Source organism: Camelus dromedarius, chromosome 24, assembly GCF_036321535.1.
Source record: "Camelus dromedarius isolate mCamDro1 chromosome 24, mCamDro1.pat, whole genome shotgun sequence".
Taxonomy (NCBI): Eukaryota; Metazoa; Chordata; class Mammalia; order Artiodactyla; family Camelidae; genus Camelus; species Camelus dromedarius.
Genome location: NC_087459.1, coordinates 8,191,170 through 8,208,165, shown reverse-complemented (window position 1 = coordinate 8,208,165; position 16,996 = coordinate 8,191,170). Strand labels below are relative to the sequence as shown.

The following is a 16,996-nucleotide window of genomic DNA, read 5'->3' as shown; positions in this document are numbered from 1 at the left end:
GTGGTTGTCTTTGGAGACTGAGTCCCACAGGACCAGAACCCACACCTGCAGGGAACCAGGGCCTGACCACATGCTCTGTGCAGCCTACGCCAGGGAGTGAAAAGTGGGGCCCCTGGGCGCCCGCCACAAGGCTGGTCTCTCCTCTCTGGACCCCCAGCTGTGAGCCCCTGGAGGGCCCCCACCCACACTTACGAGCCTGGGGTTGACCTCAGTGGAGATGAGCTTCAGGAGGCAGCTGAGGAGGCGCTGCTTGTGGAAGGCAGCAGGTGGGGAGCCGGCTCGTGGGCCCTGGGCCTGCCCACCGTTGGCCTGGCCCTCAGGGCCCAGCACTGCCAGCCAGTCGTACTCCAGCTGCAGCTTGTTGGGCTTGCCCATCATGAGGTAGACTTCGGCCAGCGTAAGGCTTTCAGAGGTCTGCAGGTTCCAGCCCTCCTCGCGGAGCTGCTGGGCGAGCCGGCTGGCGGGGACGTCCTTCGGCAGCTTGGCAGCAGGCTGACCCTGAGGTGGTGGGGGGTCCGCGGGGCTCACTTTCTCCTGGGGCTCCTCCACAGGCGCGTCTGCCAAGTCTTTAGTGCAAAGATCCGGCTGGAGCCCAGGGCTGGGCTGAGGCTCTGGGCCGGGTGGGATGCGGACAGGGGACAGCGCCCTGGCCCGGGCGAGGTCGGCCACCTCTGTGCCGCTTGGGACACAAGTCTCTGGGGAGGCACACCCTGAGGGCCGCAGGTCTGCACAGCGGCACTGGTCAGGGATGATGAGGTCCTGACAAGACTTCATGTAGCGGGGGAAGGGGTCGAGGAGGGACAGCTCATCCTCTAGCTCTGGGAGCTGGCTGCAGGCACACGCCAGGGCCCCAGGCTCCCCAGCAGGGCCATCCACACCCTCTGCAAGACCGGCCACAGGGGTCTTTTCAAGCCGTCCCCCAGTGTCCTGGAGTCCAGGGGGAAGCCTGTCGGGAACATCCGGGCTGCTCAAACTCGGGGCGGCCCCCTCCCCAGGGCCACTTTCAGGGGAACTCTCCCCAGAGCTCTGTGAGGCATCGGCGGAGGGAGGGGGCCGGCCCCCGCCCTTACCCTCAGCGCCACCCCGAGGGCATTTCAGCTGGCCCCGGGCTGTGCCCTGCCCACTCTGGATGCCTAGGATCTGGGCGGGAGGCAGCGTGTGGGTGTCCTTGGCACTCTGTTTGCATCGGCCACCCTCCTGCCAGTGCACGGTGCAGAAGGCCTTCGAGTGCACCACTCGGGCTACGCCTGGAAGTGGTGTCACCGTGCAGTTCTCTCCCGGGAACAGGTGCAGTGCCACCTTCTCCTGTGACGGCTCCGAGAACGAGTCCTGCAGCTGCCGCTCCTCCAACGTCTTCCGCTGAGCATATGTTAAGGAACCATCTGCAGCAGCACACGCCCCCCCTGCCAGGCCCACTGTCCTTGGGGACTTCACCATCATCACTCGCACTCCTAACTGGGGACTGGGCAGGGCTACAAGCCAAGGCCACAAAGATGTTAGGTCTGGGGCTGCCCTTGGTCATTTCGTTCAACCTGTTGGCAGGGATGCTCTGGCCATACCCCAAGGGCCAGACAGCAGCCACTTACACCATGGAGGGCCGGTGGACAGAGGTCTAACGCTGCAGGGAGGTCGAAAGTGGGCTCAGACCCAAAACCCAGAGGACAACCAGCCGTTCTACATCATCACACAGCAAGCTGCTCTGCCCCATGGGGCCCCACTGCAATCCCAGGATCGAAAAGGGAGATCCTACACTCAGGCAGCAGGGTGCTGCAGAGTTGGGGGAGGGCTTGCTTTAGTAAGAAAAAGATACAATTCTCACTTCATGAAGTGCCCACTTCTGCTTTAAGAATTCGATGAGGCTGGAGACTTTTCGATGGAGCTCCACGATCATCCTACACAGAAACAAGACAGGAAATGGGAGGCTCAGACATGAGGAGGGAACCTTCTCAAGAGGTCCCGGGGGCTGCAGCAGCAAGACGATGCCATGGTATTTTGGAAGGGGCACCAATGATGTCCCAGGAGAGCCACTGGCTCCTTTTCTTAAAACCTAACCCTTTAAATTGAGATAACTGGAGACCCATGTGAAGCTGCAAGAAAAGATAAGAAAGATCCCGTGTGCCCTTTACAGTACCAGGTCTCAACTAGGACTTAGGCCTTGGTACCACCCACCATCCTCTTCTACGAAGCTCCTTTTGGATTCAAGAAGGGTGGATCTAACCATAATTAAACCCAAGGAAATAAAAATACATCCAAAGGAGTGAAGTCCTGACACTGGGTACAGCATGGACAAAACCGTGACGCTCACAGAGAGAGACCAGACCGAAAGGACTAGTGTATGATCCTATTTACATGAAATGTCCAGAACAGGCCAATCTATAGGGACAGAAAGACTGGCGGTGGCTGGGAGAGGGAGAGGAGGAGGATGGGGAGTGAGCATTCAGTGGGCGTAGCGATTCCTTTTGGGGGGATGAAAATTTCTGGAACTAGATTGGGGTCACAGTTGTACAACACTGTACAGGTACCCAGCGCCCTGGACTGGGCCCCTCACAAGGGCTCACTGTTAATTCTGTATTATGTGAATTTTACCTGAATCTAAAAAAACAACATGCAAATAGAAAACAATCCAGACCTAGTGGTACCCTGTGCATAAATCAGACACAAATCAGGGAGATGGTAGGAGAGGAAAGAAAAGGGGTCTCCAGGGGAAGAGGGAGAGATACTGTAGCCATCACCCTGCAACCGTGGTATCCTTTTACATCCGCTCTCAGCCCTCAAGACCCTTGCCCAAGTACAGAACTGCAGCTCGGTGCTTCCAGGCTCCCTCGTGCCATGCAACCCCCCCACGTTCCCCTCCTGATCTCAGAGAACGCAGAGCACCTGGTCAGAGCACTGGAGGGACAACTGCTGCTCACCCAGAGTCCCCGAGGGAGCCCAAAGCTGCCCTCTCCAGCCCCATCCCTCAAAGCTCACTCGCCCAAACACCGAGTACACTACCTGAGCCGTGGGTTCTGGGCGAGGCTCTGCACGCGGGCCCACGCATGGTTGTTCCGCGGCTGCAGCTCTACAGGGACTTTAAGGGGCAGGCGCACTGGTTTCTGGTCTTCTTCGTCACTCAAGCCTGCAACAGGAAGGAGTCATGAGCGCCTGGCATAGATGGACCTTAGTGAGAAAGCCCAGCCCTTGGCCGGATGTCTAAGGGCATCAAAGTGGAGCAGGGGGTAGCCTTGTGGTGAAAGCAGGGCTGGCAGGAGCCCCTCGAGGAGTGCCAGTGCTAAGGCCCTGGGAGACTCGCCTGGATACCACAGACATTCTGTTTGAGGACAGCTGTGGCTTCTGAATGGGCTTGATTCACTAGTGGACACAGCGCTGGGACAAGGAGGTTCCTTCCAGTCCAGGAGCTGCCCACGGGCAGGACCGGACCATGTGGGCTCAGGCACAGAGCCACCGCGAGATGCTCCCAGCTCAGCTGGACAACACCCCTTGATGGGCCCACCCCACCCGCATCTGACCTACCATCCGGGTCACAGAGCTTCTTCAGGGCTCGGCACATGGGTGCCTTGATCCGCAGGTTCCTTCCTTTGTAACGCACCGTGGTGGCCCTGAGAAGGGAGTTTTAAATGAACAGTCACTCCCCACTCAGCACACTGACCGAAGACCAGCTTGTCCTGCACCAATGGAGCTTGAAGGGCCCCAGCTGAGTGCCCATCCTGGCCTCTAGAGCTCGTGCTCCGCCCAAAGACAGGCCCCACATGTCCCAGGATCGCAGGCAGGTGCAGAGGACAGAGCTGTGACTCTGCCTTGCTAAGCATGCCTCACGCTGCCAAGAGGATGCCCGCAGCTCAGGACGTGCACCCCACCTTCCTGCCTACTCACTGGATCCCCCCTCAGACATCAGACAGCAAGCTCCACCCCCCTCCTTGGGGGTCCCTCCAGAGCAGAAGGGCTTATCCACCTCTACGTGACCTCTCAAGCCACCTCTAGTGACCACCTCTCCATGTTAGCGACATTCCCTAGTCCCTCTGTAAACCACACCAGCAGGGCCCAGGGAGTCCAGGGCACTGGTGATCAGCAGGCATGGGGGTCACGTGCTTGTGTCCCACCACCCACCCCGACGCGCAGGCAGGCCCAGTCAACAGGGCTTGTCCACGATCCGTCACCGCTGTGGGAGACATGCCATCTGAACACTGTGGGGTAGTAGTTTACGTAGTGTTAGGATTACATACTTTAAAGAAATAGTACTATTTAACTGATGAAATGAATATAAAGGCCACAAAAAATAACTCATTCTAAAAAGCACACTTGGAAGGCTTTAGAAATACTCAGTAAAGGTAGGCTGACCAACTCCCAGCTGTGATCACTTCAGGTGAGACAGCTGCTCCTGTACTTGCTACTGGGTTTCTAAGAAACATTCCGTGAAAAAATATTCAGTGAAAAAAGAGAGAGCATGTAGTGTATTCCCAAAGGTGTGGAAAAATTATATATTTATATTTGTACATATTTGTTTTTGTAACTGTATTTACGCACATAAATTCCCTGAGGGGAAAAATTTAGAAGATACACAGAATTTTTATCAAGTGGTCATTTTTGGAGAGGGGTGTGGGATGGGGTAGTCTTATATTTTATATATATTTATACTGTGACATTTTCATAAGAATTATTCATGCATCACTTGTGTAATTTTTAGAAGTCTTATTCTAAAACAATACTGCCTAAAATTGGGGATCAGAATGCAAACAGTGGTCTCAAGTGGACGGCCACAGGGGAGGGCCTCTCACACGCACTCCCTGCAGTGTGACCGAGGGAGCAGCCCCAAGTGCACACGTGTGATGGAGAAGCCAGCCAGGCTCCAGCAGGCCTGGGAGAAGAGTGCTTCTCTACAGCCTCCACCTCCTGGGAAGCTGGGCTTCATGTTCCTCCTTCCTAGATGGGAAACAAGCTCTGATTTCAGCAGTACTGAGTCTCAATCCCCTTCTCAGTGGATTTCACCTTCACCCCCAAAGCCTGCAAGGCTTGAAGCAAGGGTTTCGAGGGCCAAACAGCAAGGTCCTACAGGGGTCAGGACTAATAGCTGAGGAAAGTCAGTCAGCACAGAAAGTTCAAGGATTCTAGCACCAACTTACTCACAGCAGATGTAATTCCTTCCCATCTGTCCATCTGTCCATCCATCCATCCATCTACCCTTCCATTCATCTGTCTACCTGTCCTCCACCCACCCCCATCCAAGTACCAACTGAGCCCTTCCTCTGCTGGGAATCAAACACAGGACATCACAGAGCAAAGCTGAGATTCTGGAAGCCCAGCCAAAGAGGCAAGAAGACCTCAGGAAGCCAGCTCCCCACCAACCCCACTCCAACCACTGTGTCAGGAGGGGTGATTTAGAGAGGATGAGTCTGCAGGGAACAAGGTCTCTACAGAGACCAAGGGCTTGAGTCTTAACCACGTCAACCCCGGGGAGACACAGGCAGCAAAGCACTACAACAGGTGTGAATGATGTGGGGTGAGGCTGCAGGAGGGAGACCAAGAGCGTTGCGTCAGTTCTCAGACAATCTCCTCCAACAAAGGGCTCTGGGCACAAGTGGATGGCTCTGCCCACCTGTCCCAAATGTAACACAGCAGAGTGGCGGGATTTAAAGAGTAGGGGTTTGGGGGTGGTGCGTGTCACATGGTGCCTGTGTTTGTGATAATCACATTTTCCGTTAAACTACTGTTCTGTGACTTCCTTTTTTCTTTTTCTTTTTCTTTTTTTTTAAAGTGAAATTGAGCAGCCCCTTTTTTTACGATTAGAGAATCCCTCTGAGGTTCCTCGGCTCACAAATGTAAATTCTACGAGGCTGGAGCAGCACAGGTGGAGGCCTGGCTCAGCATGTGCAGGAGAGTCACATCCTGACCTTGGACTGAGTGGAACAACACAGAGGGTCTCATCTGAACCTTCCACTAGTGTCCCTCTGACAAAACAGGCAACAGAGCGATTCCTCTACGTGCGCAGGAGTCGGGCTTTCTTTTTGGATCTGAGGTTTATTTTCTTCTCTGCAAAGTCACTTGATAAATCCACTTGATAAATCTAATAAGCATGTGCTAAATTCTGTGCTACTGGGTCTGTGATCAATATAGTAAGATTTAATTTTAGAGCTTTTCTCAGTTCATTTACTCCTTAATCTAATTCTACAATTTTATAACAAAAGGAGACTGACAGTTAATTGGAAGAAGTCTGCATGAGAAGCATGGACAGGAAGCTAGTTAAATACACAATGCTCTTTGGTCTTCAGTCAAGGAGCAGTTTTCCACAGGCACCTTACCATTTCCACCCATCTCTGTTTCACCTTCACAGGCTTTTTGCTCTGTTCTTAAAAACTGATGCCTGCTGGTTAAAGAACTACAATAAATCAGTGGGACAGAATTAAAGTCTGGAAACAGACCCACATGGTACAATCAACAGACCATGGACAAGGGTAAAAAAGCAGTGAATGGAGGACAGACAGGCCTCTCAGCTGGTGGGGCCAAAACAACCGGTCACCCACAGGCCAAAAACTGAACCTCAGCATAAACTTCACAACGTGCACAAAAATTAATTCAAAGTGGGTCACAGATTTAAATGTCAAACCATAGAACTTTTAGAAAAAAAGGAAAAAACTTTGTGACCTCGAGTTCAGCAAAGACTTCTCAGATATGACATGAAAAGCACAATCCATAAAAGAAGATGACAAATTGGACTTCATCAAAGTTGAAAACTTCTCTCCCATGAAGGACAACGCTAAAAAGAATGACGAGACAAGGCACAGACTGGGAGGAAATATCAGCAAATCGCATGTCTGACAAGACTCACATCCACAGCATATAAAGAACACACTAAACTCAACAGTAAGAAAATGGGCATGAGATCTGAAGAGGCACTCCTCCACAGAATATACACAGATGGCCAATAAGCACAAGAAAGATGCTCGACATCATTAGTCACCAGGGAAATGCACATCGAAACCACAATGAGACACCACTTCACACACTACGATGACTCAAAAAAATTAACTGGTAACACCAAGTGTGGGATGTGTGGGAAGCAGTTTGGCAGCTCCTCGTGAAGTCAGGACACACCCACTACATTCTCCCGGGGGTTTGCGCAGGTGAGGTGAACAAAGCCCTGGAGGCTGGTGCTGAGCATTTACTGTCTGTCAGCAGCCCATGTGCCTGACGGGGGGATGGATGAACAGACCATGGAACAGCCACAATGGGGCCACTACTCCACAAAAGGCACGAACTACGTATGGATCCACACAGCCGCATGGACTCATCTCAAGGATGTACTGCTGAGGGGAAGATGCCAACCCCTGAAGATCACTTTCGATGACAGGGCCCGGAGGAAGGAGCAAGAGAGCAGAAGCTGAGGGCACCCAGCCCTCTGCCGAATGCTCCTCCAGGCTAGGGCCTCAGGGCTTTCCAGGCCATCAATTTGACTTGTCACTGTTGAAGGTGACCTTGATCTCCTGGCTGAGGTCACACCTGTCAAGTTTCTCCCCCACAGTCCTTGCTATATATCCTCTTCAGAGAGGTCACTGCGGGCAGCCCACACTTAAGTGAGGGAAGTTATGCCCCACCCCCCAAGGGCGGAGGGTCTATGTAAATTACATGGAATTCTACACAGGAGATTTCTCTTGTTTCCTACTTATTTGTTTATTCCATCATTGATTTTATCAGTACGGACTCACAGACATTAATTTTTTTAGTCAGATTATGACCCAATACTATGTTACCAAATAAAGATGCAAAACAGATGTGTGGTGTGCACACGCCCTGGAATCCTTGTGTTCTCTGAACCATTCTAGCCACCACGGGGCTTCACTGAGCCAGGACCTGGCTGAGCCTGAGAAGCCTCAACTCTGCTCCTGGGTTTTCCCCTACCTTTGGATGGTCAGCTCAGAGCCTTGGGCTCTGCGTTCTCCAGCAGGCCCTAAAACTGACCCTCTGGCCATTTTCAAACTTATCAAAACATGTCTTCTTCATAACCCTTATCAGTTGTGAGGAATAGGCACATGTGTCCCCGAGAAACTCAAGAGACAGTCCCCATACATTCCCACAGGGCAATCTCTTCTCTGTGCTGGCTCTCGAGACACAACTAAGACAAAGCCAAGCAAACACACTGCTTTTCCATCAAACAAGCCCCAGTGCCCTTGAGCACAGAACAAAGAGCTGGGAAAACCCTTCACTCAACAACCTGGGGCAACTGAAATCAAACGTACAGTGAGATTTGCCCAACAAAACTGCATCACGGGAGAGAGTTCTCCATCACAGGGCAACTCCATCACCTGCTGGGGAGACACTAACATCAGAAACCTCAGCCAAGGATCCTGCACCTTCTTAATAAAGGTCCTGATACGCACAACCCGGCCAGAATATCTCAGATCCTAGAGCAAACAGCTTCCACCTGCCGGGCACAGGGCAGGTGTTGGGGTGGGAAGGGAGGCCAGAGGCTGAAGCTGTAGCAGGTGAACGGGGGCAGTGGTACCAACCAACCCTCAGGGCCGAGGCCAGCGGCCTCTTTCCCTATTTGCCTCCGACCATACTCCCCCACACCTCCAGGAGGCTCCAAGTGCCCAATGACACAAGCTGGCCACGCCACCTGCAATCCCCTGAAGTGAGGGTGACTCACTGCTCTTTCGCATGGCACTGATACCTACAACCTAGCTACTCTCAGGCTCCAAATGGGTGGCAGTTCATAGCTATAGAGCCTGGAGAACCCGACTCGAGCCTCTGTCAGGGCAGACGCTGGGCAGGCACTCAGCCTGAGGGAGGGGCTCCCAGGCCATCCAACACCAGGCCGAGGGCAGAAAGCAACCAGGATGCAGGAAGACGAAGTCCTGTGGACATAGCAGAGGCCAGTGGAAACTGTTTCTAGGGTCACTCTGACCTATGGGACAGTGGAACTTCAACCAGCAGGGGTCTGGGGATGGTAGATGGGTCCATCCACGACAAAGAGAGGAAAGGTCCAGAGGACAGCACGGAAGCTCTGGCAGGGTGAGTGGGAGGGACAGGGCGGCCGCCAATGAGGGTTCCACAGCAGGTGAGAAATCCAGACACGCAGAATCCCAACCACAGAACAGGGTGGTCAGGGCTGGGCCATGGAGTCCAGCATGGCAGCATGGCTAGCAGACTGAGCCACAGCAGCTGTGAGAGAGGCCAGGGGTGAAGGGAAAGGACAGGTCACATGCAGTGCTTCCAACTGACTAGAGAGAGGAGCGAGAGGCGGCTGAGTGAGGGACTCTCACAGTGCGAGGTGGGGGACATCTTCTCAGGAAGAGCGGCTGGAGACTTCCAGGTGGCACACAGGAGACATCTGGGTTATAATGGGATTTACAAATTGAAGCAGAGAAATGTGGGACAAGTTAGATCTGGGATCCTTCACCCAGAAAAGGTAACAGAGGCCCTGGGAAGACTTATAGAGGCCAAAGGGGAGAGTACGGGGACAGGAGAGGCTGGGGACAGCGCTGAGCCAGTCCCGAAGCAGCGGTATGGGGGGAGGGGAGCAGTCCCGGAAGCTAAAGAGTGGCTCAGGGTCAGACATGGGGCTGGAGGCTGGAGACCTACTAGCATGGTTGTCAGAGCGCAGGGGGCCAGCAGGTGAGCCAAAATGTCGGTGGACAACGCAAGGATCCGGCACAGTGGCTTTTCTGTGCAGTGAGTCCTGGTACAGCATCTCTGGGGCAGAACCAGTCACAGCAGCCAGGGCTAAGTCGGGGTCCCTAGTGGTTGTGTGTCATCAGGAAAACTGTGAGCCCTTGGAGGCCAAGAGTGAGGGCAGAACAGAGAGTTAGATGCAGCTTCACGCCCAGAGGCACTAGAGGGAATGGCGGGCAGAGGAGGCAAAAACGCTATCAGAAGAGGTGCAGGGAGACCAGAAAAACACAACAGGAAGGCCGGGAGGGACGGCCTTCTGGAAGCAAGAGAGCCAACACTATGCCACCCTAGTAGGAGCCCTGCAGGAGGATGAGGGGCCTCCCCCCACGACACTGAGGGCAGGACAACCCCCACCCCCACCCCCGGCCCGGGCAAGTGCTCAACTGAGAGGGAGTCAGGGCTGACTCTGCAGAGTTGGGGATTTAATGGTTCTCACTAAAGAAAGGGGAGAAAACTGCACACATCTCAAGGTCTGTATTTCAGAGAAAAGTGCAAACTCCCGGAAGGGACAGGCAGCATCTCCCACCAGCTCTACTCACCCAGCCTGAATGAGCTCATTCAGCTTCGAGGCGTTCTTGTCGTCCATGCCTTAAATGGGAAAATAAACACGTGTGACAATGAAGCAGCTAAGAGCGCATCAACGTTCCCACCTAACCACCTTCGACGTAGAATCCAAACCACTTCGTGTAATATTCGAGGTCTTCTGGAATAAGACTCTTGTGTTAACTGCAGCCCCTCCCGCAGAGTCCAAACGTGTCACGTGCACTGAGAGCACTGTCCCCACATGCATGTCCTCTCCACCCACCCAGACACTCTCAGGTAGAGGGACCACTACTGCCTCTGCACAGCTCATCCCTCCCATAAACCTCTCTCCCAGACCCCGCTACACTGAACCTCTGCTTGTTCCCAGTCACCAAGTCCAGAGACTCTCCTTTCTCAGGTGACCACCGTGCCTCACCCATGCTCCTCCTGCTGGGCTCCTGGGTCACCTGCGGGCCCCCCTTAATCAGCTCTGAATCCCCAGGTCCCCAGGGTCTGCCAGATGACAGACCAAGACTCTGTGTGTTTACTGAGAGATACCCCATTTCCGCTGCCCTCCAGGTCCTCATTGCAACCCTCAGTATACTCGGGAAAGTATAGTAACGGGGGAACGGGAGTGAGGTGGTGGGGATACGGTGCCTCTGTGAGATGCTCTGAACTCCTCTGTGTATTAGGGGAAAAAATACAACAGACGACAAACACACAGCCAGGCCAAAATCAAAAGATAAGGACAAAACCTTAAAAGGAGCTAGACAAAAACAATGCATCCTCTACAGAGGAGCGAGGACATAAGTGGCCGGGGACCTCCCACCATGAAGAAAAATTGTTTCAGATAAACAACGACAGTAATTCATGGCCAGCACAGACGTGCGATAAAGACAGAAGGAAGCCGGACAGGCTGAAGGGAAGGGGGCCCAGATACACTTCCGGGCAAAGGGCAGAGGGCTCGCTTAGCCCCAGAGAGGGCCAACAGAGACCCAGGCCTTAAACAAGAGAGACGCAGCCCTGCCCTCACTGCATGATGCCCATAAGCACTGGTCCATGTAAATGACAGCTGGGGTGATGCTGAGCGTGGGATGCAGGAGCCAGCCTGTTATGGAGGTTCATGGACTAGTGAGCTGAGCTCAGAGTAAATAAGCAAAAGGGGAGGGAAGGGCCCATTGGTCCCACATCTGGCAGGCTGGACGGACGCATAGACAGTCCAGTGCATGGAGCCATGACAACTTCAGGGTTCAAGGTACCAGATGGGGCACCATGCAAGAACCACCCCTTGAAAAGAAGTGGTCTGAACAAACTGGTGAGGACTGTAGAGAGCTGTGAGGACCCCCAGGCTGTCCCAACACCATGTGGCATGGGCCTGGGGCAGAGTGGGCTGTCTCTCAACAGCCCAGGAGGCTTGACCAGTCATTTGCGTCAAAATGGGGGGTCCACAGCCCTTTCTCAAATATGGATGACGCCCATGGAGCTGGAGACACAGATGAGGCATGTCAAAGGACCAGGAACCATATGCATCTGGAGATCTCAGTTAGAAAAAGTACATTAATAAAGAGCATGCTCTGACCACCTGAGTTCAGACATGCTCCAGAAAGCCCAGAAAGGACAACCACTGTGCACAGGGCGCTGTGGAAAGCATCTGAGCAGGCTTCTTCCCCACAGACACTCACCAAACAACACAACAGTGTCCCAGCATGTGGACTGGGCGGGGGGCGGCGGCGGGGGGGGTGCTTAGCAGGAGGGCCGTACGGAGGTGGAGGGGTCTGAAGCAGCTTTGGAGCCCCAAGCCCAGGCAGGGCCTCACATGTGTGTATGTGCACGAGTATGTGTGTGCACCTGTGCACATGAGCTGAGAGTGACCAACCAGGTGTGTCAGCAGGACCAGGAGCAGTTGAGCCAGAGGGGCGCCTGGCAGGAGAGCCAGAGGCAGGCAAGAAGATGGGCTGAAGTCCAAGTGCGGAGGCCCCTTGGGTCAGGGGACCCAAGTGACACCCCAGGGGCAGCAGGAAGTCAACAAGAGAATGAGGTGAGCCTCCCCTGGGGAAGCCTCAGGCTGGGAGGTTAAGACATGGGAGATGGAGGAGGGGGCCTCGGCATCTGGCCCCACATGCTGCCACAGCCGGAAGCACTTCAGGGTGGGGACAGAGAGAAGGACGGGGTGAGGGAGCAGCGATTCGAGGGAGGCGGGGCCCTTGAGGCCCCTCCACAAACCATTCAAAGGAGGAGCTGGGGTGGGGGTGGGGGGTTAAAGAAGTCCAGACTGCAAGAGAACAGGGCAGGGAACCAGGCCACCTGTCCCTTCGTTCAGAGGCTCGTAGGCACTCCTGCCTGTCTCAGAAGGCGGCAGGTCACCCAGTGAATGCCTGCCCCACCCTCCTTCCTGTTGCTTCCACACCCCAGTCCCGCACATGCCCAGCGTGCCATGTGAGGTGACTGAGAAGGTGCCGGCTGTGATCACCTCACAGCATCTCATGAACCCTCACAGTGGCCCTGTGGGTGCTCTCCCAATACACATGAGAGGCGGCCATGTGGAGGCTGGAGAGGAAAGGGTGCCTCTCGTGGGTGGTCATGCGGGGAGGGGGCTCTGGGCACCGGGCACAGGTACCCTGGGAAGGCCAGAGTAGGGGTGCCTCTAAAGGGCATCTACTTATGAGGAGATGCTCAGAGCAGCACAAAGGGAGGGGCCCAGAGCCTTCAGAACCAGGCTCAGGGAAGACCAAGAAATGGGGACTGTTCTTGGTCAAGACTCAAGATACGGAGCTGTGATCAGGCACTGTCCTCGCCAGGCATGCCCCAATCGGTGTGCTGGGACGTTTTGGGAGATCTGAGTTTGGGCAGGACATGAGGTAAGATTATGGGACCCGCTTGATAAACATCAAACATGCTGGGTGAGCAGGACAATGTCCTTGTTCTCCAGGGACGGAGGCTGAGGGATGTAGAGTGTGCTGGGATGTCTGTGACTTACAGTCACGTGGCTGAGCAAGAAGAGAGCAGGTGCGTGGAACGAAGCGGGGGAGAGGATGTGCACAAACGTGGCCAAGGTGAGTAACTGGTAAACCAAAATAAAGGTGTGCAGTAGTCATTCTAATCTTTTCAGTTTTCTGTATGTTAAAATGTTTTCAGAAAGGAAGTAGGGGAGAATGAGAATCGTCCCCAGCAGCAGAAGGACAGCAGGCCCTGCGAGGAGGAGGCTGCGTGCCTTCTGAAGCCGCCCCCCGAGTGAAGCCGCCCCCCGAGTGAAGCCTACTCACAGCCCCCGATCTTCTTCCGCAGTTCTCCATAGCAGATCAGGCCGTACAGCTCCTGGGACGACTTCTTCAGCCCGCGAGAGAACACTGGGAACAAAGAAAGGATGAATTTTAGGAGGGAGGAACTCAGCCATGTAGGGGTCGGCCAGCTCTTGTGCATGGATGGCACTGGGGCACATGTGATGCTCTGACCTCCTGGTTTTGACCACAGTGCCCTGGACCACAGGATGTCAACAATGGGGGAAATGGGGAAAGCACACGGGAGCGCAGTGCTGTTTCTGTAATTCTCAAATTAAAGTTAAACAAGAAAGAGAGAAAGTGCCTTAGAAAATTAGTCCAACAGGCAGAGCAAGGTCTCCAGGAGGAAAAAACGAGATGCCCGGCACAGCCAGCTTCCCTGAGGTGGGGGGGTCCGGGACCATCATTAGATCTGTCATCTGCCTCTCTCCGCACACACGGAATCTGCCCAGCGCCATGCGAGGCCAGCAGCACCAGAACTGACAGTCGCCTACCTCTCACTCCCCTCTGATAACTGACTGACATGCCCTGGGCCTGGGGCCACATGGAAGAGGAGACAAGGCTTGAATGCTCAAGACTCTCCCCCTGTTTCTTGGTAACAGGCCTCAGTTTTACTTGGGAAGCAACACAGACAATTAAGACAGCCTGTGTGCAGCCTGCGTAGCTGGACAAGGCCGCACTGCCAGGCCCCGGCCTCTGATGTGAGCAGAAGTGCTGTGGGCGGCTGCCGGAAGGCTCCTGAATGACGGATTCGAGAAGAAATGTGCCCTTTCGCTTGTTCCTCCTTCCTCCAGAGCCGCCTCAGATCCAAGCAAGGTGCTAGGGATGGCAGAGCAGAAAGACAGGAGGAACTGGTCCCTGATGTCCACCCTACCTACAGGCATCTCTGACCTGAGAGGAGAAGCGCTCACGTGCTCAAGCCCCAGTTACTCTGAGTGTCTGATCGTAGGACGCCGAAGCTGACCCCGACTTGGAAGCCCGGCCCAGCACAGGCAGCCCCTTTCCCACAGTCTTGCAGAGCAGGGGCCACCACCGTGCATCCCTCCACGCTCTCTTACAACTGCTCTCCCCTGGGACTCCTTTCCAAAGTCCTAACACTTGTGTGATTATAACTATAGGAAAGGAAAATAAAAACATATTCGTAAATAGAAAATAAGGTTCTGAATAAGCGATCTGAAATGAGGATTCTGAACCTTGGACAGGATCTAAGGAGCCTGGGACTCTGCAAACATCACAAGCCAACTGTTCCAGAAGGTTCTTCAGAGAGAAAGACCAAAGGTCTCATCGGACTCCCACCAGGACTGCTACTTAGGAAACTGTGATCCACCAGGCAATCAATAAACAAATGTGGTCTTTCGGACAATGGAGTAAACTCAGCCATGAAGAGGAATAAAGCTCGAACACATCCTACACCCAGGACGGACCTGGAAAAGTGATGCTCAGTGAGAGAAGCCAGACACAGAAGGCCACACAGTGTGTGACTCCACTGACAGAAAGTGTTCAGAACAGGCAAACCCACAGAGACTGAGAGAGGACCCGAGGTTGCTAGGGGAGGGGCAGGGAAATGGCTGGACAGCATCCAATACATTGTGACAGCGGCCAGTGCGGCACCAAGAGGCAGGCAGGCCTCTGGCTTCAAGTGGCTGATGGGCTGCTGCCAGCTTGGAAGGGTGACCAGGACCAGCTAGAAACCCCGCTGGAGCTGTGAGCTCAACAGAAAGAAGGCACCACTCGTGGCATCCCACCAAGAACATGCAGCAGGTAGAGGGCACAGCAGAAGGGAGAGGACGAGGTCGGGCTAACCTGGCAGAGCCTGCGTGGAACCCAAAGGTGGTGGACATGTCCGCCCTTCATCCAAGTTGGAAACAGGGCTGATGAGGTTGACAAGTCCTGGGAGCCTGAGTGTCCCCCAGGGGCTGTCCACTCTGCCTGGAGCCCATCACAGTGGAAGCACAGAACATGCTAGAGCAGGGCTCCGGGACCCCACCAGGCAGCCTCCCAGTCCTCTTCTCTTGTCGGCGAGGCCATCGAGTTTTGCGAGACCAGTCAAAGCAGATGAAGGACCCGCTCTTGTGGAATGACTTTCAGAAAGAATGTGGTATGTAACCAGAAAAAAAAGGAAAGAAAAATGGGAGACACTGAGAAAGCCAAACAGTTGAAACTCATTCCTGCAGGCCAGCCTGGAAGGGAGGGTGACAGATTACAACAGCCTCAGACTTGACAGGACAAGTGTTGACATTTTCAAATAAACCAGGGATGCGAGCAACAGTCTCAGCTGAGGATGAGCACAGCTGGCAGGTACACGGACACCCTGGAGACAGCCTGATGCATCACGGCCACTGTCAAGCTCACGTCCATGGTCTCATAGACACGGAGAGTAAACACGCAGACACAGCAGCACTGGTGTAAGACTGTGGGTCAGACCGAGGGACTGCTCCCAGAGCATGGTAACAGAACCCACTTCCAAGGGCTCCAGAGAGAGCGGCAATTGCGCGCACACACGCACACACACACATACACACTCTTAAAAGGTGCTGGACCCATCATTCTGTTTGTGTGTTATTTCCCCCATCAAGATGTGAGGCTGGATGGGGGCCCCTGCAGCCAGAAGGACTGGAGTTGGGCCGTGAGCTCTCCTCTGAGGCACCCTCTGGTTACGGGGAGCCACTGCGAGGATCGGAGGGAGGACGCTCGCAAGGTTCCCAGTGGAAGGCTTTTGAGCAGGAAAGATATTTAGAAAGACTCGTGAGAAACAAGAGCATTTCACTGGCCAGAGAGACCTCAGTGGACCCTAAACTCCACAGAAAGAAGGCACTGCTCGTGGGGGTCTTGCTGTGAAACGGGCCTTGCTGTGAATGACATGCTCCAAGACCACCACTCCTTCTCGCCTTCGTCAAGGACAGAACCACATGGGAAACACAGGGAAGCAGTAGACAGACGCCCAGGCCAGCGGGCAGGATGCTCGTCCTCCCGGGGAAGAGTCAGCACTCATGATGAGACAATAAGCAATAAACTTAAGTATAACAATCTAACTGTCCATCAACAGATAACTGGATCAAGATACGGTATTCATATACAATGGAATACTACTCAGCCATAAAAAATAATAAAATAATGCCATTTGCAGCAACATGGATGGCCCTGGAGAATGTTATTCTAAGTGAAGTAAGCCAGAAAGAAAAAGAAAAATACCATATATCACTCATATGTGGAATCTAAAAAAAAAAAAAAAGACAAATGAACTTATTTATAAAACTGAAACAGACTCACAGACATAGAAAACAAACTTATGGTTATCAGTGTGGGGAAAGGATAAATTGGGAATTCAAGATTTGCAGATACTGACCAGTATATACAAAATAGATAAACAAGTTTATACTGTACAACACAAAAGACTATATTTAATATCTTAAAGTAGTTTACAGTAAAAAAGAACATGAAAAAGAATATATGTATATTCATGTATGACTAAAGCATTGTACTGTACACCAGAAATTAAGACAACACTGTAAACTGACTACATTTAAATA

The 16,996-nt window shown here is 53.5% G+C and overlaps 1 protein-coding gene across 1 annotated transcript in view; it reads right to left on the bottom strand.

Annotated features, from left to right (window-relative positions):
• CRAMP1 (cramped chromatin regulator homolog 1) overlaps positions 1 to 16,996 on the bottom strand; it is a 53,826-nt gene that overhangs the window by 17,202 nt on the left and 19,628 nt on the right. Inside the window, exons 5-10 of the mRNA XM_031447477.2 lie at positions 13,452 to 13,535; positions 10,206 to 10,254; positions 3,514 to 3,599; positions 2,995 to 3,118; positions 1,811 to 1,892; positions 193 to 1,359 (exon numbers count right to left, since the gene is read on the bottom strand). Coding sequence (XP_031303337.1) covers positions 193 to 1,359; positions 1,811 to 1,892; positions 2,995 to 3,118; positions 3,514 to 3,599; positions 10,206 to 10,254; positions 13,452 to 13,535 — 1,592 coding nt within the window. The remainder of the gene's footprint in view (positions 1 to 192; positions 1,360 to 1,810; positions 1,893 to 2,994; positions 3,119 to 3,513; positions 3,600 to 10,205; positions 10,255 to 13,451; positions 13,536 to 16,996) is intronic.